The sequence below is a fragment of the Equus asinus genome, chromosome 17, assembly GCF_041296235.1.
Source record: "Equus asinus isolate D_3611 breed Donkey chromosome 17, EquAss-T2T_v2, whole genome shotgun sequence".
In the NCBI taxonomy this organism is placed as follows: domain Eukaryota; kingdom Metazoa; phylum Chordata; class Mammalia; order Perissodactyla; family Equidae; genus Equus; species Equus asinus.
The window spans coordinates 9,117,572-9,141,086 of record NC_091806.1 but is presented as its reverse complement, the minus strand read 5'-3'; the positions used below and the strand labels follow the sequence as shown (position 1 = coordinate 9,141,086).

At 39.4% G+C, this 23,515-nt stretch overlaps 1 protein-coding gene across 1 annotated transcript in view; it reads right to left on the bottom strand.

Moving 5' to 3' along the window:
- Positions 1–23,515, bottom strand: part of HSD17B12 (hydroxysteroid 17-beta dehydrogenase 12) — a 154,697-nt gene that overhangs the window by 94,420 nt on the left and 36,762 nt on the right. The window contains exons 2-3 of the mRNA XM_014861237.2: positions 5,808–5,854; positions 2,208–2,283 (exon numbers count right to left, since the gene is read on the bottom strand). Coding sequence (XP_014716723.1) covers positions 2,208–2,283; positions 5,808–5,854 — 123 coding nt within the window. The remainder of the gene's footprint in view (positions 1–2,207; positions 2,284–5,807; positions 5,855–23,515) is intronic.

The window sequence follows — 23,515 nt, the reverse complement described above, 5'->3', positions numbered from 1 at the left end:
CAACATTTTTAGTACAATAAGAGTTATGATACACAAGACTACAAGGAACTAAGAAAGAAACAGTACTAAGATCCAGGCAGGACATTCAGTTCACCTACTATCAGGCTATTAAGTAACTATCTAAGTAACCACCTCAGGCTCATCAGTGAGCTTAATTCAAATTCACACTTTAGCAAAACTGCAAAATACTGGAAGTGTCTTGGACCTTCAGGGTTGCATTTACATAGCTGAAACCTTGAAAGTTAAAATTCTTAAATGCCAAAGATTTATTGTATATCTATAGACCACACGCTCACCTTTGTAAAGACCTGCACTCTTAGCAGGGTTAAAAAAAAAAAGACAACAAACTTGATATTACGAATCTATAAAAATCTGTTTTCACCTAAAGATGAGGCCCATCTATGTGTAATCTGTCTGACAGGACCAGCTATGGTCTGGAAAGAAATAACAACAAAAATATATACCTCACAAGGATGTTTGACGGATCAAAAGGGACAATACATGTGAGGGAATAAATAAATAATAAAGCACTGTAAAATATTAGTTGTAGGTAGTAATGTTAATAATAAAATACAGTACATTGTATTAAATTTAGATAATGTTATACGTCAATTATATCTCAACAAAGCTGGAGAAAAAATAAAGAATGGCAGAAATCCTCTCTCATCTGGAACAATTACGGCAGTTTGTTAGTTGGCTACTTAGAGAAGTCAGTTAAAGCAAGGAATCCTAGAAAATGATAAATACACATTGCAACCATTTTTATTTTAATTTAAAGTTTAATTTTAAAATTTAATTTTAAGTGTGATTCATTCACCAATCCTTTGTGTAGGGTCAAGGCCTTATCTTTGAGTTTAGATCTTAGGACTGGAATTCCAGTCTTTCTTGGATAAACCACACCCATAACGCGTCATCTATAATTGCAGTTTCTGTTCTTTTAAAATGCAGCAAAAACTTTAAGACATATGCAACAACAGGAGAGCAAATTTCTTCCTACTTTTGATAACTTTTTGCAATATTTTACATTTGTCTTGTTCACCCCTAATTCGACAACCAATTTCTTTTTTTGAGGTCACACTGGTTTATAACGTTGTATAAATTTCAGGTGTACGTATTATGTACCAGTTTCTGTATAGACTGCATCGTGCTCATCACCAACAGTCTAGTTTCCATCCATCACCAGACACATGTGCCCTTTCACCCCTTCTGCCCCCTCCCTCTCCCCCTCCCCCTCTGGTAACCACCAATCTGTTCTCTGGATCTATCTGTTTGCTTGTTTATCTTACACATATGAGTGAAATTGTACGGTAATTGTCTTTCTCTGTCTGACTTATTTCACTTGGCATACTACCCTTGAGGTCCATCCAGGTTGTCGCAAATGGCACAATTCTTAACAACCAATTTCTTGAAAGAACTGGCTTTTCTCACTTTTTTTCAGAACTTTCAACTTAGTTTTTGTAGAAATAACTCCCCTTTTTACCCTAATATTGCAGCCGTTTACAGAATATTTAATAACAAATGCACCCAGCACGAGTAATTTTGGGAACAAATACAACTGACTCTTCGTAAGTAAACACTTTGCGTTGTGGGAGGGAAAGAACGTGGGCATCATCCTGAGCAGCCCACCGGTCACAAAAGTCAGCATCCTGGGTACACCAGTCAGGACGTGCCACCAAGGAGGTGGACAGCACTGGTGTATCCATCGGTTGGTTAATTAGACATCAGTTAAAAGAGTCTTTGCCATATTAGAATTGAGGTCTCAAGCGTAGCTGACTACATTCAAAACAGTTTCCTGGTCTCATATATATTTACAACCTTTTATATTTTTCCCCAATCATATATGATAGACATTTAGAGACAATGAAGTCAAAGAGTAAAAAAACATGCAAGAATATTGAAATGAGGCAAGAGAAAAGGAATTCAGATGGTTAAGTAAAACATGATAAAATAATCAGAGAATTTGACTCCTGACAACAGAATCTAAATGAGTCAATAAGAGATATTTTAAGGAAATAACAATAACCCTCTATTAGTTTGAAAAAACTGGTGATCCATCTTTAAGACATCCCATTAACAGCATGAGAAAGAAGCTTTCTGAACTATAAATAAATACGCCCATGCTAGATACCTGCTTGAAAATATTAAACTTAGGTTAGCTGTATTCTTCTGTAATCGCGAGAGAAGAGGAGGCTGATGTGAAAACTTACTTATTTCACTGGAAACCTGGTCCAGCTTATCCTGAGATCTGCTGATAAGGACGATCTTCATTCCACGCTTTGCTAACTGAAACAATAAAAGAGACAGCAAACAGTTGAATCACACCCGTGCGTTTCATTTTAAAACAGTCCATTCTAAAACAGAAATTGATACGCGGTCATTGTAAGAAAACCTCACCATATGATAACGAATGGACAATCCAAAATGAAGACTTTACGAAAGGCTTCCCCACAGGTTATCTTTCTAAATCAAGCTAGCATATAAATGTCAAGGGGTTTTAGAAGAAATGAAGAGTTTTACTTTTCATTTTGTACCCATCAACACTGCTGGAGTTTTTAAAATCGTTAAGTATCTATTACTCCTATAATTTAAAAGTTAGCTTTAAAAAAGTTTTTGTGTCAGGCTGGATACATAAAGACTGGAGGACTGGCAAAGAAAACGACAGTTAAAATGTTAAGAATTCCTAAAAATAGAATCATTTTTAAAATTTTTATTTAAGCATTATACTTTACGGAAAGAAAGACAAACTAAAACAGTCAAACTGGATAAATTAGTACAGAATTTCCCGGGGGGCCGTGCCGTGGCCAAGTGGTTAAGTTCACGCGCTCCACTTCAGAGACCCAGGGTTTTGCCGGTTCAGATCCTGGGCGCGGACATGGCACCGCTTATCAGGCCGTGCTGAGGCGGCGTCCCACATGCCACAACTAGAAGGACCCACAACCAGAATATACAACTATGCACTGGGGGCTTTGGGGAGAAGAAGAAGAAACAAGACTGGCAACAAATGTTAGCTCAGGTGCCAACCTTCAAAAAAAAATTTTTTTAAGTAAAGAATGTCCTGAGGAGCACTTTCTGTGTACTGACCCAGCACTGTGTAAGTGGCACAGAATGAATAAGATTTAAGCAAGGTGACAGAATAAGGAATGTTGTTTCTACCCCTGAGACACAAATATAGGGGAACAGGAAAAAACACTGATATACACAAAACTTTTTAATGAACTATTTCAGACAGTCTATAAATGAGCAATGAATTAGGTGCTATGAGGTGTAAGCGATTCAGTAAATTAATATTCCAGTCTTAAATTCTACAGTCAGTTTTTATTAAACAATGAGTAGTTTTGCAAATGAGAAGATATGGAAGAACATTTTTTATAAAAATAACAAAGTTTGGTAATAATTTGCTAAATTAATCTGCGGTAAAACCACTAAAAAACACGAGTCCATGCTCACAGTTTTTTTAAAAAAATTAATGGGGGAGGAAGCACATGGAAAAGCCCTTATTTATAGAAAAATACCATCTAATAAATGTAGAAGGAAAACTATCATTAGAAAATCACCAGTTTTAAACCACCATGGTATTAACTAATTTAGGCAAAAATCTGTCAACAGATGTTAAAACCCCTGGGTGAAAAATTGTTGGGAAACAGGAAAATTCATAATCTCAAAGTATCATCTCTTAGGTTCCTTGTGTTTCTTTCTTTCTTTTTTTGGTGAAGAAGATTGGCCCTGAGCTAACACCTGTGCCAATTTTCCTCTATTTTGTATGTGAGACACCACCACAGCACGGCTTGATGAGCAGTGTGTATGTCCATGCCCGGGATCTGAACCCTGGGCCACCGAAGTGGAGCACGTAAACTTAACCACTATGCCACCAGGCCAGCACCCCAATTCCTTATTAATTACAAAGGGGAAAAGGTACCTTTTACTGGAGAATTATGGTGGACAGCATCTTAAAAATGATTTATCTTAACATAAAATAATGGAACAAATGGACTTCTTGTGCCTCCTGATAAGATAAACTCAGAAAGATACACTATCAGTTGGGTAGCATTCCTGCTAAAAAAAATGCTTAACCTGAATCTAATTATGAGGAAACAATAAGACAAATCCAAAATTGAGAAGTCTTTTGCAAAACAATTAGCCTGGATTTTTCAAAAGTACCACTGTTATAAAAGAAAAGAAAGGCTAGAGAATTCTTCCAGTCAAGAGACGTGATACCTAAATGCCATGCATAATCCTGAACTATATCTTGGAACCAAAAACCAAGAGCTCTAATGGATGTTATTGGGACAAACGGGAAACTTGCACACGGGCTGCACATTATATACGTAATAGAATTGTACCAAGTTAACTTCCTCTGTGCGACCGCTGTATCGTGGTTACAAGGGTGAGTGTTCTTGTTCTCAGAAGATTCAGGAAGAAATACTCAGGGGTGAAGTGTTATGATGTCTGTAACTCACAAATGGTCCAGCCAAATTAGAATGATAATAATGTTAAATGTGACAAAATGTTAACAGCTGATGAATCCTGGTAAAGGGTATGTGAGTGTTCACTGTATTTTCCTTGCAACTTTTCTGTAATTTTGATATTCAAAATAAAAAACCGGAGGCCAGCCTCGGTGGCCTAGAGGTTAAGTTCCACATGCTCTGCTTCAGTAGCCTGGGGTTTGGTTCCTGGGAGCAGACCTAAACCACTCGTCTGTCAGTGGCCATGCTGTCGCAGCAGCTCACATACAAAAAGAAGAAGATTGGCACAGATGTTAGTTTAGGGTGAATCTTCCTCAGCAAAAAAGAGGAAGATTGTTAAATAGATGTTGGCTCAGGGCCCATCTTCCTCAGCAAAAAATAAATAAATAAAATAGGGGCCAGCCTGGTGGCACAGCAGTTAAGTTCACATGTTCTGCCCGGCCTGGGGTTCACCGGTTTGGATCCCCAGTGTGGACCTATGCACCACTTGTCAAGCCATGCTGTGGTAGGCATTCCACATATAAAGTAGAGGAACATGGGCACAGATGTTAGCTCAGGGCCAGTCTTCCTCAGCAAAAAAGAGGAGGATTGGCAGTGGATGTTAGCTCAGGGCAAATCTTCCTCAAAAAATAAAATTAAATTTAAAAATCTTTAAAATAAATAAATAAACAAATTTAAAAACTGGGAAAACAAAGGAGGACTTAAAAAAAAAAAACCCTTTGGGAATGACAAATGAAAGAGTCGATGGATCTACCAGGATCTTCATCACAGCTGGGTAACATCAGGTGCCTTCGCAGAACTGGAAGGCAGGAAAGCTTGCCTTCAGAGAACGGCCAAGGGTCCTGCTTTGTATACTCGTCTTCAAACTATTATGGTTTTCTATCCTTTAATTACATCACAGAGAATCTGAATCCTTTGCCTGTGTCTGTCAATACCTTTCTGCCAATCACAGTCCTTCTTAGGAAAAGGATGCTATGGACCAGCCTGGAAATGTAACCACTATATAATAAAATATTCACCTTTCAGAAAATAGTTCAAAACAATGAAGTTTAAAAACTCAGGACTGTCCACACTTACACAATCTAAAATATAATTACATGAATTTTTCACAATTCCAACTTAACAGGATAGAAAGTTTTATACTCATTTTGCATAAAAATCTGTTTTAAAATTGTTTGTTTAAGCAAACATAGTATTTCTGACAACACAGAAATATGTACATATATTATAGTATGTAACATTATATTTGTGTTTCTGACTTCAAAAATCAAAACTACTATGAGATCATTCCATGTTTGTTTTTATATTTTTATACCAAAAAGCAAGGTTTTGAAAACGACCTACCTCTTCTGCATATGATTTTCCAATTCCATCAGTACCACCTGTGACAACTGAGAAAAGAAAAAAAGTAAGTTTAGTTTAAGAACTACAGTGAAGAACTGATCATGTTAGGACCCACCAATTGGACACAAAGGGACCTGTGCAACACTTTCACGTAAAAGATGGAGCCAAACCAGTCATTCAAACTGTATACCCACCACAATGGCTATATACCCACCACAATTGCTAAAGTTAAAGAGTACAATACCAAGTGTTGACAAGAATGTGAAGCACTGGAACGCTCAGACATTGCTGGTGGCACTGTAATTCCAAAACAGAATCATTTTGGAAAAACCATTTGGCATTATGTCCAGAACTTCCCAAGACGTCTGAACGCATCATGTCTACCAAAAGAATGCCCACGGTAGCTTTATTTATGCATAGTAGGTAAACATGCTCAGATATTAAGTTATAGGAGAATGAGAAAGTAAATTGAGGTATATTCATACAATGGAATACTAAATAACAATAAAAAAGAACTACTGATATATGCAAAACATAAACAAATCTCCCAGACATTATGTTGAGTGAAAAAAGACATAAAAGTGGATAAGCTGTGGGGCTGGCCCCGTGGCCGAGTGGTTAAGTTCGCGCGCTCCGCTGCAGGCGGCCCAGTGTTTCGTCGGTTCGAATCCTGGGCGCGGACATGGCACTGCTCGTCAGACCACGCTGAGGCAGCGTCCCACATGCCACAACTAGAGGAACCCACAACGAAGAATACACAACTATGTACCGGGGGGCTTTGGGGAGAAAAAGGAAAAAATAAAATCTTTAAAAAAAAAAAAAAGTGGATAAGCTGTTATGATTCCAGTCACAAAGTCCAAAAAAGGGCAAAGCCAATCTATGATGATGGAACTTGGAATACTGGTTAGTGAGAGCATAGATGACAGAAAAGGGGCATTAAGGGAAACTTCAGATGCAGGAAGTATTCTATGTCTTGATTTGGGTGTGTGTGTGTGTGTAAAAATTCACTTAGCTGTACACTTAAGTATACACATTATATCTGCTATACCTTAATAAACTGATTTTTTAAAATTGTGGGCGGTAAAAAGAATTGAATAAGGTCTATTTCTTCCATGGGAAAACATATTTCCCCCATAAGCTCAAAAACCTTACACAGTAAAAACGCTTGAAAATTGTACTGGGTCAGGCTATATCACAGTGTCTTATCTGTGAAATACTGAAATTGTATTTGTTACAAATCCAGAACACAGCTGGCTGCTCCCAAAGGTTAGGGATGCTCCCCAAAGTTCTCTGACTAGGAGTTTTTCCAAACCATTTACAGATTATGGAAAACAAGTTATGGTGTAAAGTAGGATCTTTCGGTATTTGTCTTAAAACCACTTCTTTCAGATTACACGAGATGTTCCCCACTTTTACTGCTCAGAAATATGGCAAACACGTCCACAGTCTTCCTAGCCATGTCTTCCATAATCTTACAGATTTTCATCATGTTCCTGCTCAGTTTTCATCTTTCTAGTTTTAAAAAATGTTTTAGAATAAAAAAAGTCAAAAAAAGTATGTTATTAAAAATAACCACAATACTATTATCACATTCCTAAAATGTAAATAATAATTCCTTGATATCTAATTAGTATATAATTTCCCCACATATTTTTTAAAAATTCTAAGAACTTGGTAGAATCAGGCTTCAGTAAGTTCCATCCTTAAAATTGGTTAATGTCTATTAAATCTCTTTTAATCTATAGGTTCGATGTATCCAACTACCCATCTATATCATTTAATCTCCATCTCTCTCTCCCCCCACCCTCCCTCTCCCTTCCCCACCTCCATTATTTGCTGAAGATATGTTTACACTTTCCCTTCCCGGCATTTGCAGATTGCATTCCCCTGATGTCGTTTAACATGTTCTTCGGTCCCTTAGAGGCTGGCTAGAGATGCTCAATAAAATTCAAGTTTGATTTTTCAGATACAAATACTTCATAAATGATATATATTGCATATTGACATCAGGAGGTACATGTCTAGTTACCTTTCTTTTTGTTTCATTAGCAGCTACTGACAATCACCACTAAGAGCCATTATTTCATTAGAGGTACAAAATGGTGATATTTGAATTCTATCATTCCATCTTCATTTATTAGCTGGAATATTTCCATAGAAAAATAACTCCTTATCTGTTATTTGGTTACAACGGTAAGAGTTTGCATAGGAACACAGGATAAATGTTTGATTTTTTTTCTCCTTTATTTACCAGTTTTCAAAATAAATTGGTTCCCAGGCACCTTCCAAAGGTAACCCAGGAGTTTTTATCATTGTGGTTTTGTTTCTAACAAACATTATTAACTGATGGATTTAAATGTTTGTGGGAGAACCCATCTGTATGAAATTAAGCATCACCAATCTCATGATCAAGGGTACATTTTTCTAACTTCTCATCTCCTGAGTAGTTTGGAGGCGTAGAGAACCAGAATTTTATACTGCATTCCTGTTACTGGCTCACTAACGTTTCACACATGAAGGATAAGCATTTTCTAATTGTTTCCAGTTCTGTCCTTTTCCTCCTCTGTAATAACGTTTAATGCTCTCTCCAAGATCCCCAGAACCTCACCTCCTCTCCTCTTCCTTCAAAGCAGCGTTTAAGCTCCAACTCCATTGTTCCAGATCGCTTCAAACAAAAGAAACCCTTCTCTCCTCCAGACTCCCTCAGCTCTTTACACGCACCTCTCTTATGCCACTCAGCATTCTCTACTCTGACCTGTATTTCCTTACATACAGAAGTCTTAATTCTTCTGCCAGATTCTGGGCTCCCTGCTATGTGACATGCACGAGGCAGGTGCTCAGAACACATTTGCTGAATGCATCAGTGATGCTCAGCACTTAGGTGTCTTACAACCTGGAAAACACACAAGACTTAGACTGTTTCTCTGAGAACCCGGTTTCTCAAAGTTCTTGACTTTACAAGTATAATACCATAACTCTCCTAACCTAACTGCCACTCATCTATTTACAGAGCCTTTGGTACCTAGGTTATTCTGTTTATTTTCTACAACTGCAGAGCAAGCAAATCGTATACATGACTACATACAATGAATCTATGGCAATATGATTTCCCAGATTAGGGGCTTAAAAATCCCTTAATAAGAAAATCTTCAAGAATTCAAATACAATAAAGTCATTCTGTATAACGTATCTAGAATTTTTGGCTGCAATGTACATATTTCAAAATATAGATGATTCTGTGGGTGCATCTGTGTGTTTTTAAAATTGCCAACCCCAGGTTGATCTAAACAAGCACATCATACTTTCAAAAGCCCGTAACACGCCAGGATTAGAGATTATAAAATTTGCCTAATAGATATCAAGTCTTCCTTTTCCAGATTCCCCAGTTTTTGGAGTTTGCAGTGCATATTGTTAGAGCACCGACTACATCTCCCTTCCAGCAGCGGGGTACTCAGTCAATCCTCTGTGGGGGATCAGAACCGGCCACCCCAAAACGTGTCTCTTTTCCTTGCCTTGATTGTTTTTAAGAACAAAACACTCTGAAGGAAACGCTGAGCTTCCCCCTAACTGCCTAAAAGCAATTTAAGATAAAGGCCTGTCCCCAGGACAGAGCACCACCATGGATAACTCTGGGTATCCAGCAGACGGCGAAGATCCTCGCTAAGCCCACTCTTATCAAAGTTCTATTTTACTTTTCCATTTCCACGTGAATTCCCTTCCTCCCCTTTGAAATCCCAAACCACCACCCCCAACATCCTCCTTTGTCTTTAGCTGAAGATGATATTTAAGAAGAAAGCCTCCACCGTTTTGGAGAGTTGCTCAGTTTTCCTGAGTCTCTCCCATATATACATGTTACAAACCTCGGTTCGATTTTCTCCTGTTATTCTGTCTCATGCGAATTTAATTCGTAGCCCAGCCAGAAGGACCCAGAGGATAGAGGGAGATGTCGTCCTCCCGTACACCTCTCTTGCCAGGATTGTTATCTGCCGTCAGCTCACACGTGAGCATCTCCCTGCCGTCAGCCTTATCCATGGTGACAGCCCCCTCCCCTGGGCAGTGCATGTCTAATGAGTGACCCGCACTTGAGGACAAAGGTCCAGCTCCCTTCCCTCACTTTGGCTTCTCTGAGGGGCCATCCCAGGTTCAGAATTTCCCATGGGATCAGCTGTGACCTCTGCTAGATCTGCAACACAGTTCCACCTCTCCCTCTGCCCTACTTTGATACTTTTGCTCTTTTATTCCTGAGAGCACACACCAGTACACCTGACACACACGCGTCTCAATGTCCAGTTTGCCTCCTGATGAACTACTGAGAGCCTCAAGTCAAGCTCCCTTCTTTTTTTAAGTGATTTTATTTATATCTAAGTAATACGTCCTCTTAGTTTGAAAAAGAAAATAGCTATAAAAGGTTTGAAGTGAAAAACAGCAGGACTTTACCCCAACCTTCTGCACCTTCCTACTCCATCCCCAGAAGCAACCATTTTCATTGCTTTTAGTCGTTTTTCCTTATGTTTACATCCATGTTATCAATCCTGTGCTTACACTGTTCTCTCCTGATCATCAATTTTTATATTGCTTGTTGACTTATTACAGTTGATGGGAACTCCCACTCCCCTTTTATTTTCTCCATCCTTCCAAGGAAGTCACATCACAAGAGTCTGTCAATAGTCAGTGTTTATTGTAATGCTGCAACTCAATTCTGACATCAACCATCCAGAATTAGAGCAGATCCCACAGGTTAAGGGCATGGTCCCCAGCAAAAGTGCCCACGTTTCAGGCACCAGCCACAAGTCAGACGTGCCCAGGCTACCCTCTCTTGTAACTGACTGCCTACAAAATTCAGGGTCCCCACAACTCCTCAGGTTCAATAATTCCCTAGAATGCCTCACAGAATTCAGGATAACTTACAATTTATGATAACAGTTTTATAATAAAAGATACAAATCAGGACCAACCAAATGAATAGCCACATAGGGAGAGCCCTGCATGCAGAGCTTCCATGCCTCTCTGAATGAGGGCACGTCACCCTCCCAGCACATCAATGGCTTCACCGACCAAGAAGCTACACCAAGCTTCAGTGTCCAGAGTTTTTATTGGGTTTCATCACAAAGGTAGGGTTGATAGAATCGTCAGAACTCAAATCTCCAACCACCGTCCCCACCCCCTCCCGCCCCCTCCCGCCCCCGGGAAGTTGGGAGGTTGAACTGATGTCACACGACTCAAAGCTCCAGTGTTATGGTTGATCTTTCTGGCAGGACCAGCCCCCAGCTCAAAGCCATCTAGGGTCCCACCATGAGTCATCCCGTTACCATACACTATGAGGGCCCACCACGAATAACAAAGACACTCCTATCACTCAGGAAATCCCGAAGATTTAGATTCTCCTTCCCAGGAACCAGGGGGGAAAGCCAAATTCTTTATTATACAACAATTATTGCGGCTAGATAAATATATCATTCACTACTGAACCAAACAGTATAGTGTAATTACATTTCCTTTCCTGGTCCACATTTTTCTTTACCTGGAGTTAAAACTGGCTTTTTCTTCCATCTGCAGAGTTTTCTTTTTACATCTTCCCCCATTCTCTCTACCTGCCTCTCAAAATAACTTTCCACACAATCAACCCCATCAACTTGTTCCATTCTTTCTTTTCCTTAGAGATCACCTTCCCGAGAACCTCTAGCTTTTATCCTGCTCCGACCTGGAATGGCTACTTTGCTGCACAGCCGCTATTCCAGAATATAATCTTGGAATTCCACGGGCCTCTCTCTCCTGTGTTGAAGCTCTTGTTTCTTAGATCTTGTTCTGTTCCTAATACCTAACCTCTTAATCTCAAGTTCGTATGCCCAATGCCCAGCCGAGACATCGGTGCTTGGAGACGAGAAAGATTTACTTGAATTGACCAAAATGAGAAGGCAGGCGCCTGGGTTCACTCAAATGTGCCTCTCCGTGAACAGACAGCAGGGGGCGGTTATAGAGCTAAGGGGCTCGGCAGGAGGAACTTCAGGGAAACAAAGGGGTCACTCCCAAGAAAGGCCTCTGCACAATCTGACTTCGGGGTTTCAGTGGCTGCTGAGGGTGGCCAACTGGTGATCACAACCTCCCCGAAGGCATTCTCTTTCTTCTGCAAAACAAGCTCACCCATCCTCCAGACACGAGTCACCCCTCAAGTGAAACAAGAAAACAGCAAATTGTTTTAAAAATCTACACTACCCCCCAGGTAACTGGCTTCAATCCCCCATTATGGAACATGTCTGCCAGCAGCTTCCCAAGAACGGATGCATGAAGACACGTTTTTGTAAATATTTTTTAAAAAGTAAATTTTTTATTTCAGAATAGTTTTAGACTTACCGAAAAAATGTGAAGACAATACGGAGTGTTCCCTACATTCCAAATCATTTCTCCTATCACTAACACCTTCTTATTAGTGTGGTACATTTGTCACAATTCATGAACCAATATTGATAGGTTATTATTAACTAAAGTTCCTATTTTTTTCAGATTTTTTTGTAGCTGAATGTTCTTCTTCTGTTCTAGGATCCAGAATATCACATTAAATCTAGTTGTCATGTCTCTTCATGTGACAATTTAAGAGAGAAATTTTTTTATTGTGTATATGTTTTTTTTTTAAAAAGTCTATATTCTAACCTCACACAAAATTGTTTAACCAGGTACAGAATTCTAAGCAGGAAATCATTTTTAACAAAAAACTGAAGACAACTCTCCATTGTCTTCTAGCATGCTTAAAAAGTATTTCACCTTAAAATTCATGATCTTCAATTCTGCAAATTTTCCTATATTAATTCTTTGATAATTTCTTCCCCACACTTTTCTCTTTTTTCTTTCTATTAATCAGATTTCTTTATATTAATCTGATTAATGCTATTAATCAGAATTTGGACTTAACAGTTTCTCTATTAATCTTACTTTTCTTTTTGTCCTACTTCCCTGGAAATTTCAACTTTTATCTTCCAAACTTTCTATTGACTTTTTAAATTTAGGTTGTCCATTTTTTAATTTTGAAGCGCTCTTCTCTATTCTGACTGTTCCTGCTCTCTCTTTTTGTAAACAGCATCTTATTCTTATAGATCCATTATCTTCTCTCATCTCTCAGGACAATAACTACACTTGTTTATATATTTACATTTTCTTCTACTCCATATATTCTGTTTCCTCTAAGTTCCTTTTGATTGTTTTGGTCTGGCTCATCTTGGAGACATTGAAATGGCGCTTAATGTGCATAGGTGGGGTGATTACACTGTGACCCTTCTGGAGAGTAATCAATGGGCAAATCAGCTATTTTATTGGGGAATCCACAAAACTCAGTATGTGTCTTTTCTCTGGGATCCTTCAGGAACTCTTAAGAAGCATTTCTCAATTTCCAGTCTTCTCGCCGCTAGGCAGTTGGGCAGTTTGTAGAGTTTTGCTCAACCCCTGTTCTCAGTCAGGTATTTCTGCTCTCTTCCGTGCCCATTTCTCTGAATCTCAAGCACATCTGGCTCAGTGTTCTTCCTCACCCCTGTCTTTTTAGGTACCTGATACTTCCAATTCCTGTGCTTTTCTGGGGTCCAAGGGCAAACTTGCTTGTTTCCCAGTGGTGGACCCTCGTGAAGGCTCAGGGGTCTGCTCTGTGAGGTCAGTCGCCACTCTGCCACCTTCATTTGCCAGACTGGGGATGAGGGATTTTCCAAGTTCCCTAGTTTCATCAAAATGGAGGTTTCTGTCTCTCATTCTCCTGATTTTTAAAGAGGATTTCCAGAAGATAAAGGGCTAGAAATACTGTTACTTGGTCATTTTAAAACTGCAAGTTCTCCAATGTTCTTCCTAAGCATATTACACTGAAGTGGACTAACTTTAGTTGAGGATGAGACACCAAACACACTTCTCAAGATTTGGCTTTATGCTCCCAGCAAGAACCTTTTTTCCTGTCATCTTCCTGCTATTAACTATCAAGTTTAAATCAAACTAACAGTTTTTAGAAACTATGATATGCCTGGCTATGGAGAATCCAACGATGTGTAAGATCTACTCTGAATATTAGGTGTTCTACACATCACTCATTTCATGCTTAGGACTTTAATTAAGCACAAAAAATATGACATTAAATTGTATAAATTTTTAAAAATTTAGCCTCTGATCTTTTTAGATAGACAAAAATATCACTTTTTCATATTCTAAGAAGTCTCAAAATCAAATCCAACACTGCATAGTTACATGTAAGGCAAATATTGCCTTACAAGTAAATTTTTCCTGAGAAAACAGAAAAGTATAAAAATTACTTTTTTATAGGCAAAAGAAATACAAAATAAAATGGAAGCCCAGAGCCTCTCTTAGTCATCTCTGTAAGCACCACTGTGGTTCTACACTAGTCAGAGTCATCTCCAGTGGCTAGGCAATGGAAGATCCAGTGTCATTTCCCCATCAAAGGAAGGACAAATTCTTTAGTCCTCTAAGTCATATAGCAGGTAATGTTCTTGCAATAAAGTACAAACATGACCAAGTCATCTGTCAAACTCAAGCCAATTATAAAAGTTTTACTCAATGCTGAAAAAAAATTAAATTTGTTTGTTTAAGACACAAAAGATGGGGACAAGGATTGTCCTGCTTTTAAAGATATATTCCTTGCTCTAAAGCTAAATATCTTCCAATACTAGTAGCAGAGAGAGCAGCTCATAGTTGGATAGAAAGATCCCTTAATCAAGCTCAATAACTTTTTATTTTCATCAAGTAATAGTGGGACTCTCACTATTAAGATGATGCCATATTGTCTGGGGAATCAATGCTTCCTCATTAATTTTAGGAAGCTAAATAAAGCATACCATCTTAAATCAAGTCTTTTGGTGGCTGCTTCTGAGGCGTTGGGAAAAAGGAGGAAAGAGATTAGCATTTTTCATTCTTCTTACTGTTAGTATTTTTTAACCATGTATGTGTATTGCCTTTCTTAAAATGAAGTCCTTTCTACCATGAATAGAAAGATGGTGTACACTGAGCCTGCGGACTTTTCATTTATTCCAGCTTCCCAAAAATCAGTGCAGCATTGCTAAAACCAGTGTTTCCAAAGGTCCCTTAATATTTTCTTAAAACTGGTATTTTAAAAATAAAATTTAATAGAAAACTTAGTTACTTTATTATTATTTAATGATTTGATTATTATAAAAGACCACCAGTTTCAATTAGCAAAAATTGAGTATTAGTGTAAAATGTATATATATATATAACTATCAAAAATTTGAAATATTCATCAATGCAGCACCTAAGACTAACTCTCGGTTTGTGTTTTGGGAAACACTGATGTAAACACGACCACGCTGATATAGCTGCCACCTTGCAATGAAAACCAAATGAAACCAAGACCAGCTCTCAAATCACGCAAACTAGAAGTACTACTTGTGCTATGGAAAATAGTACAGAGATTCCTAAAAAAATTAAGAACAGAACTACCATACGATCCAGCTAGTCCACTGCTGGGTATTTATCCAAAGAACATGAAAACATGAATGCATAAAGATACATGCACCCCTATGTTCATCGCAGCCTGATTCACAATGGCCAAGATGGTTGAAAGCAACCTAGGTGCCCATCAAAGGGCAAACGGATAAACAAGATGTAGTATAAATACACAATGGAATACTATTCAGCCATAAGAAACGATGAAATCCGGCCACCCGTGACAACGTGGACGGACCTTGAGGGTTTTATGCTAAGTGAAATAAGTCAGAGGGAGAAAGTCAATATCATATCATAAACAGAAGATAAAAACAACAATCACATAGAGACAGAGATTGCATTGGTGGTTACCAGAGGGGAAGTGGGGAGGCAGGAGGGTGAAATGGGTGATAGGCACATGTGTGTGGTGATGGATTGTGATTAGTCTTTGGGTGGTGAACATGATGTAATCTACACAGGAATCAAAATATAATGATGTACACCTGAAATTTATAATGTTATAAACCAGCATTATCACAATAAAAAAAATAAAAAAGAAGTACTGCTTGTTTTTTGTGGTTTCTTAAAATGAAAGAATGAAGCAATCACAGCCACACTGAAATAAGACACAATGTGTAAAAACAACCCTGGGGACCCGTCCATCTTATGTTATCTGCATATGTGAGCCAGAGCCTGCTGCCCGTCTTCCTCAATATCCATTCTGCCCTCCTTCTTTGCAGCAATCGTGACCTGGAATACAGACTATTTTCCAACCTCTCTAGCAGCCAGGTGTGGCCACGCGATTAAATTCTGGAAATAAGATGCAAGCACGGTGTGAGGGAGTGTGAGAAAGGCTGCTTAAAGGAGGCTGACTCAGCAGGGAGAGGCCCCTCTCGCCTTTCCTGTAGGCAATTCAGAAGTGATGGCTGTAGGTCCAGCAGTCTTGACCATGAAGTAACCTTGAGGGTAGAAGCCATGGGCTAAGATGAAGGAGCATACAGGAATCAAGGTTCCTGATACCTCCATGGAATTACGATGCCACTTTTTCTTAACCAATCATTTCTTTCTCAAATGCTCATCACAGAGGATTGAACATACACAAAAATACCAGTCTTCTTTAAATTGGGTGAAAAATAAACTTCTATATTGTTAAAGTCACTAGAACCAGAAAAGCAAGAGTAAGCTGTCAGCAAACTAAATTATTAAAACAAGATATTTAGTGCTCACATCATTCTAAGAATATCTGCTCAAGGTCCTTCCCTGATATTCCCCAGTCAGCTCTCACAACACCCGTCACCCCAGTCTAAGCGATCTTCCCAAGAAACAAGGACTCGTGCAGCGAACCTTTCAGGCCCTCCTCACTCAACTCGTGCTCTGCAAAGTTAAGAAGTCTTTCCCAAACACCATTTTTATGATCTCCTTCTTCCGTTAAGGAGTGACAATGTCTCCCTATCGCCAATTATATAAAACCTGAAACACAAATCCACTCATTTTGCCCCATTGCCACCACCGTCATTCATCTCCCACAAGAACTACTCCAACCGCCTTCTCACTCATTCACCTGCTGCCACTCTTACTCCTCTCCCAGTCACTCCAGACTGCAGCCAAAGCCACCACTCCAAAGGGCCAATGCAGCATCACTCCCCCGCCTAAAACGTGTCAGGGACTTCCCATTGCCCTTACTCTTTACAAGGCCTTCCATGAGCTGACCTTTCCTCCCACAACTTTCCTCCTCCCACTCAGTGCCCCGGTCATGCTGAAATTCTTCCACGTCCTCCAAAGGAACAGATTCTCTCTTCACAATTTCTCCTCTACTCCCAATTTTACTCCAACTACTGTCTCCCTCTCATCCTTGAGGTCTTCACTGGAACATCTCCTCTCCCATTAAGACTTCTTTGACCTCTAGACTAACAGGATCTCAGAGCTCTCTGCCCCCATAATACCCATCTTTTCCCTTCATGACGTTCATCAGAGAGGTTTCCATAAGCGTTTGTCTGGTCACCACAGTCTAACTGCTAGCACAGTGTCTGCCAAAAAGTAGATGATTAATGAGGTTTTGCTGGATGAATGAATGAGTGAGTGAATGAATGAAAGGAGATTATGAATGGAAAGCCTGTCTCTTAGACGCTACCCACTGCTTTAGCCACTCCTTCCTCAGAAATAATGCCCAATCACCTACTGTACGCAACCCCATATACTCTTTAGCCCCTTTCAACATCAAGAATCAGTGATCTAAAATAAAATTCAACAGAAAGAAGTTGAACTTTGTTTATGATGAATCTGGAGACACAGTTTCAAAGGATTCTGAGGCTGTTCTTGAAAAGAGGTGATTTTCAATGCTAGAGGGAACTACTCCGCTCGTAATGTGCCAGGGTGGATATGAAGTGAACGAACTCGACGCAGGATTCGGGGAAGGGGAGAGGAGCTGCTCGGGTTTAGTGAAGGGCGCCAGATTACCAAAGCGGCGACAGTTCACTGTTCTTGTCATTAAGACGTGCTTCTGCAGTTCACACTGGGTGTTCTCAGATTCCATTTTGCTCCGGAGTCAGTGGATAAGCTAAGGTAGTTTTCAACAATACAGAGAAAGAAGCTGCAGGTATCACCTATAACCCGACAGCCTCAAGTATTATGACGGCCAGGGCAGAACTGAGGCAGGGGAAGGAAAGAAGGGAGGCAAAAAAAGGAGATAAAAAAAGGCTTATGTCTTCCAAAATAACTGTAAGACCAGGACCCAAATTGCAAGCCTTTGAGAAGATGGAAACTGACAACTAGAAAGAAGATCCCAACTTGGCATCCAGAAGTGTCTAGCTTGTTACAGATTATATAAAATACTGGCAACTGACCAGGCCTCAGCTTCCAGCCTTTGTGCAGTCAACAAAAATACTTTCGTTTGTGTAGGTTAAAAATATTCTACTCTTTTTGTCCTCAACTTGCTAGGAACAGATATTTTTAGTAAGAACCCAATCAACCTTATCAAAATCAAACATCAAAAATAGACTAGAGAACACTGGCAGCAAACACGCTATTTTTAGCTCTTCTGTCTATTCCCTGCCACTACCCACCCAATTCTGACTGTAGAGCCCATAAGAGCTTAGTTATTCCAGGCAGCTTCCTTCTCGTGACCCTTTTTTCTCCCCCTGAACACCTGAATGCAGAAAACACTCGATTGATTAAAGATTAATACCGCCGCAAACCATGACAGCTGCCGTTCTTGAGTGCTTTCGGGGGGGGGGGGGTGGGAGAATAGAAAATGACAAGAGAGTTTGCATCAGTATTCCTCCTGGGGATCTATTACATGGAGAGAAAATGGCTATTTCAATTCCCTTTTGTTGCTAAAAATAGCAACTTCAATTGATTCAAGCAAACAGGGAGCCGGCTTAGCAGCGCTGAATTTAGAAACCGCTGAAGTCCCCGAGTGCAAAGGCTAGGAGTCTAACACATGCCAGATCATATTTAACAAAGAACAAAGAAGAGAGGCATGCAGGCCGCCAGCTAATAAAACAGCAGCAACTGCCTGCATTTTGATTAACGAGAAGCAGAGAGAGTGATGCAAATTTTCTTTATAAATGTGCTGTCCCACTTGAGTCCTCTCTCCCACTCTCCCCTCCTCTTCTCTTGACCCAACCAAATACTGCAGACAGCTGAATAGTTTGGCACTTAAAAAACTAACAAACAAAACAGAACAACATTCAAAGCACCTAGAGGTTCAGAAGTGAGAAAAGGAAGAAACTGTGAAAAGCAGGATCTGGTTCAGGCAGCCAATCCCCGGGGCCGGCTTCCAGGCCAGGCCGTGTAACGCCTGCTCGTGACACCAAAACCCAAAAATACCTTCTGCCTGGTTTTTTTCACTTTACTTGGTTAACTGAAAACCCTCCCAGCTAATGATTCATTTAGGTTAATGCCACATCCTCTTTAAAAACGCAAACCCTTGTATAAGAATTAAAAGGCTGTCAATCCTTGGGCCTCAGTGTGGTTCAGTAGATTGAAACTGCTTTGTGGCTTCCTCTGGGGATTACCCAAAATGTTAACCAAAGGGGCCTCATGAGAAGAGGGATTCTGACTGGGGACAGTTACTACTCCTGGATCACAGGCCTAGTAAGACACCACAGTGGAGAGACTTCAGGCTTTCGCTATTTTACTACAAAGGGAGTATGTGAAGTGGTTAAGAACATGGCTGCTCAAATCAGACCAACAAGGTCCAAGTCCAACTCTGCCATCTATCAGAGGCTAGTTAACTTCTATTGTCACGGTTTCCTTATTTGTAATGTGAAAACAATAGTACTATGTGTCCCATAGAGTCCCATAATGTTAATAATAGTACCCACCATACTGGATTGTCTGAGATTTAACAGGACAATGTATATAATGTACTTAGCACAGCACTTGGCACACAGCAAATTCTCAATAAACACTAGCAACAGACAAGCAGTACCAGAAAATTTAGAGGGCGTATAGAAAGGAAAACAAAAAAGCTACTAAGGTCAGATATGACACCAAAAGTGCAAGCAAGAGAAGAAAAAATAGGTAAGTTGGACTTCATCAAAACTAAAATTTTTTGTACATCAAAGGACACTATCAAAAGAGTGAAAAGACAAACCAAAGAATGGGAGAAAATATTAGCAAATCCTACATCTACTAAGGGTCCAGTATCCAGAATACATAAAAAACTCCTACCACTCAACAACAAAAGACAACCAAATATTAAAATGGGCGAAGGACTTGCATAGGTATTTATCCAAAGAAGATATGCAAATGGCCAAAAGTCATGTGAAAAATGTTCAACATTATTAGGGAAATGCAAATCAAAACTACAATGAACAAGTTGGGCCATAAATTTAAAAAAAGAAATAGAAAACAACAAGTGTTGATGAGGATGTGGAGAAACTGGGAGCCCTCATATATTGTTGGTGGGAATGTAAAATGGGGGTCACTCAGGAAAACAGTTTGGTGGTTCCTCAAAAAGATAAATGCAGAATTACCATGTGATCCATTAATGCCTCTCCTAGATGTATATACTCAAAAGAATTGAAAACAGGTATTCAAACAGAAATTTGTACATGAATGTTTGTAGCAGCACTATCCACAATAGCCAATAAGTGGAAACAACCCAAATGTCCATCAGCTGACAAACAGATGAACAAAATGTGGTATATCCATACAATGGAACATTACTCAGCCATAAAAAGGAATGAAGTACTGACACATGTTACAACGTAGATGTACCTTATGTATGAACATTATAATGAGTGAAAAAAGCCAGACACAAAAGATCACAGACTGGATGAGTCCATTTACACGAAACATCCAGAATAGGCAGATCCACAGAGAAAGACAGATTAGTAGTTGCCAGGAGCTGGGGAAAGCAGGATGGGGAGTGACTGCTTAATGGGTCTCTTTCCTTTAGGGGCAATAAAAATGTCTTAGAACTCGTTAGACGTGATGGTTGCACAATATTGTGAATGTACTGAACGCCACTGAACGGTACACTTTAAAATAGTTAATGCTTAGTTTTATGTTATGAGAATTTTACCTCATTTTTTTTAAAAATCTCTTTTAAAAATAGTAAAGATTAGCTTTTTACCAAGGGTTAGACCAAGAAAGGAAAAGAAATTGCTGCTTCTCTTGCCACACCATCCGTCGAATTCAGGAAGTAAAGCTCCCAGCAGTGCATCACTCAATTTACACAACAGAATACAGGGGAACCGAAGTTCGGACTGCCCCTGCGGGTAGAGGAGCCCTTTTACGTGTTCTAAATTTACTGAGTACCTAATTGTGCCAAACACAGAAGCAAGCACCTCACAAACACTGTTTTAATTGTCCCAACACTCTATTAAGTACAATTAGTAGCTCTCCTGGCAAGTACACGAGGGTTACAGGTGTAAGATCTTGTTATAGCGTCTAATTTTACAAATAAAGAAACCACCTCAGGAGGTCAAATGACTTGCCAATGGTCACATCATCCTAAGTCTAATCACCAGGACATGAATCCACAATGCAACAAAAAGACCAAAAGCACTTATAAACTTGGAACCACCTGTAACAGCCACATTTAGCAATAATGGATGGTGCAGACACAAACTCTGCAAATAGTCCCTTCCTCGTTAATCTGATAATGCAGAATCCAACTCTATTTTCCACTATTCCTTAAACAGCTCTTGACCCAGCCAGTCTGTCTGGTGTTTCCCAAATATAACATGCAGTAGAAAGTGCTCCATGTCATGCCCGAGCCACTCCTTCATACTGAGAAGGACATTTCTCTTTACTCCCCACGCCATCAGCCACCTCTCAGTAACCTGAACTTTTAAGCTTTCCAGACCACACCAATCAGTAAGTCTGGCTGACCACGTGGCCTCTGGGATGTCAAAGGCCCTAAGCTGTTAGTAGAGGCTACGTAGTGCATACAGTTCAAAATAACTGGAAGCAAAGAAACAGAACCAAAGTTCCGTGACTTTTTATCTGGCTCTTAAGTCTAACGATTAATTAGATCACAAAATATGGAAAGGCAAAAGACTGAGCTGATGGTATAGTTACCAGATTCCTATCTCTGATGTGTTATGTACTAATTCTGGCTTTATTTTCTCCTTAACGCGGAAAATCTAACATTCAAAGGACAACTGTCCAATCTATGTAAATGTTTTATGTTCAACAGAAACCAGGGAAACATAACTTCCCCTCTACTCCTACATGAGGAATTTACACCTCCTAAATGCCTATAGTCTTGAAGTTACTCCAGCAAGTCCAAATTGGAACAGTCCTATAGCTCAAAATAAGAAATACTAGCTTTTGACGTATCTTATGATTGTACACATTTAACTGGTAGAGTAGTAACTGAATCAAACGTTTCCTTAGCTTATACACAATACGCAAACACACTAGTGGGACAACAGCACCTACTACGTAAGTGTCCTTGAAGCATACAACTCAGGCCCGATCAAAGTGAGAGCTATAATGAGCTCTAATTGGTAATTTCAATAATTAACTTCTTTCGAATGGTCCAAATTGATATACGCTAAGTAGGATCAATATAGAGAGAGGGTCTAGTGTCGATTATTTCGCTTGTTTCAAGCAAATTCATCCAGTTTAAGCTTTTAACAATATTCTTCAGAGAAGAAGTAGATAAACTCCTCCCAAACAAAGAGAACCTGGATTTGAGTCACTCTGATAAATAATCCCGCCCCACTCTCCTTTCAAGCCACTAGGTTTATCACGGTAACACCGCAACAGTCCTCTTTTGAGCCAGTCTCTTTATGAATAACTTCTTCTTCTTCAAGGATTAATACTTCCCTGACGGCCTAAATGTTAATGCTTCAGCCAAAGAGGGCCTCAGCACATCCCAAGGTACTTTACACCCAGAAATCAAGTTCACCCCTTTATCACGCCCCACTCAGGCCTGGGCAAGAACTCAAAAGAGCCTCCTCAAAACATAACTTGATAAACGGTTTATGATATATATCTTGAAGATGGACTAGCATCAACAACAAATTTGAGGAAGAAGATGAAGAATGCTAATCTATTCTCTCTAATCGTTTTTTGTCCCCCCCATCCTTGAAAAGCCAAAACCATGGAAGCACCATTCCCTCCTGTCAGACGACATCTGGCTGGATCCTCTTTCTACTTTTTAGGAAAACCCAAGACTGTCAATGAAATTATGCTAAGCAACTTAACTATCACACTTTTCCAAAATGAACACTCAGTGAGATACATTTCCAAACGAATCTTTTTAAAGGAACTTCATGTGATCCAACATTATTTTTCTCAGTTACAGAGATTATATTCTACATAAAACAGTGGTGAGTTGACAGGAGTCAGGAAACCTGTGTCCTAATCCCGGTTCTGCAAGCTAAGTGAACCTGGACCAGTCATTAACATTTCTGAGCCTCAGTTTCAGCATCTTTTAAGTATAGTCACAAATTAAATGAATGGCCAAGACCTTATGATTCCATGACTATCATGAATATAAAGTCATAGTAATGACTTCTCTCTCACCTTTAATTTCTAAAAAAAAAAAAAAAATCCTCATCCATAAGTTTTAGAAACAATATAAGTTAAGTCAAAGCTGTAATTTAGAATAAGAAAACAGACTGACAGCTAGCCCATCTTCAGAAATCCAGCACAGAAGGAAATGAGCAACTGGATCAAAAGATCTTTCAATTCTTTTCAACATTTCTTCCACAGACCTTTAACAAGAGTGGCAGAAAACTCGAGGCTTGTTTCTCTAACTTTTATTTCACCTGTGAACCACTGGGACAAAGCGATAAAGACCAATGAAATAATTTTCTGCT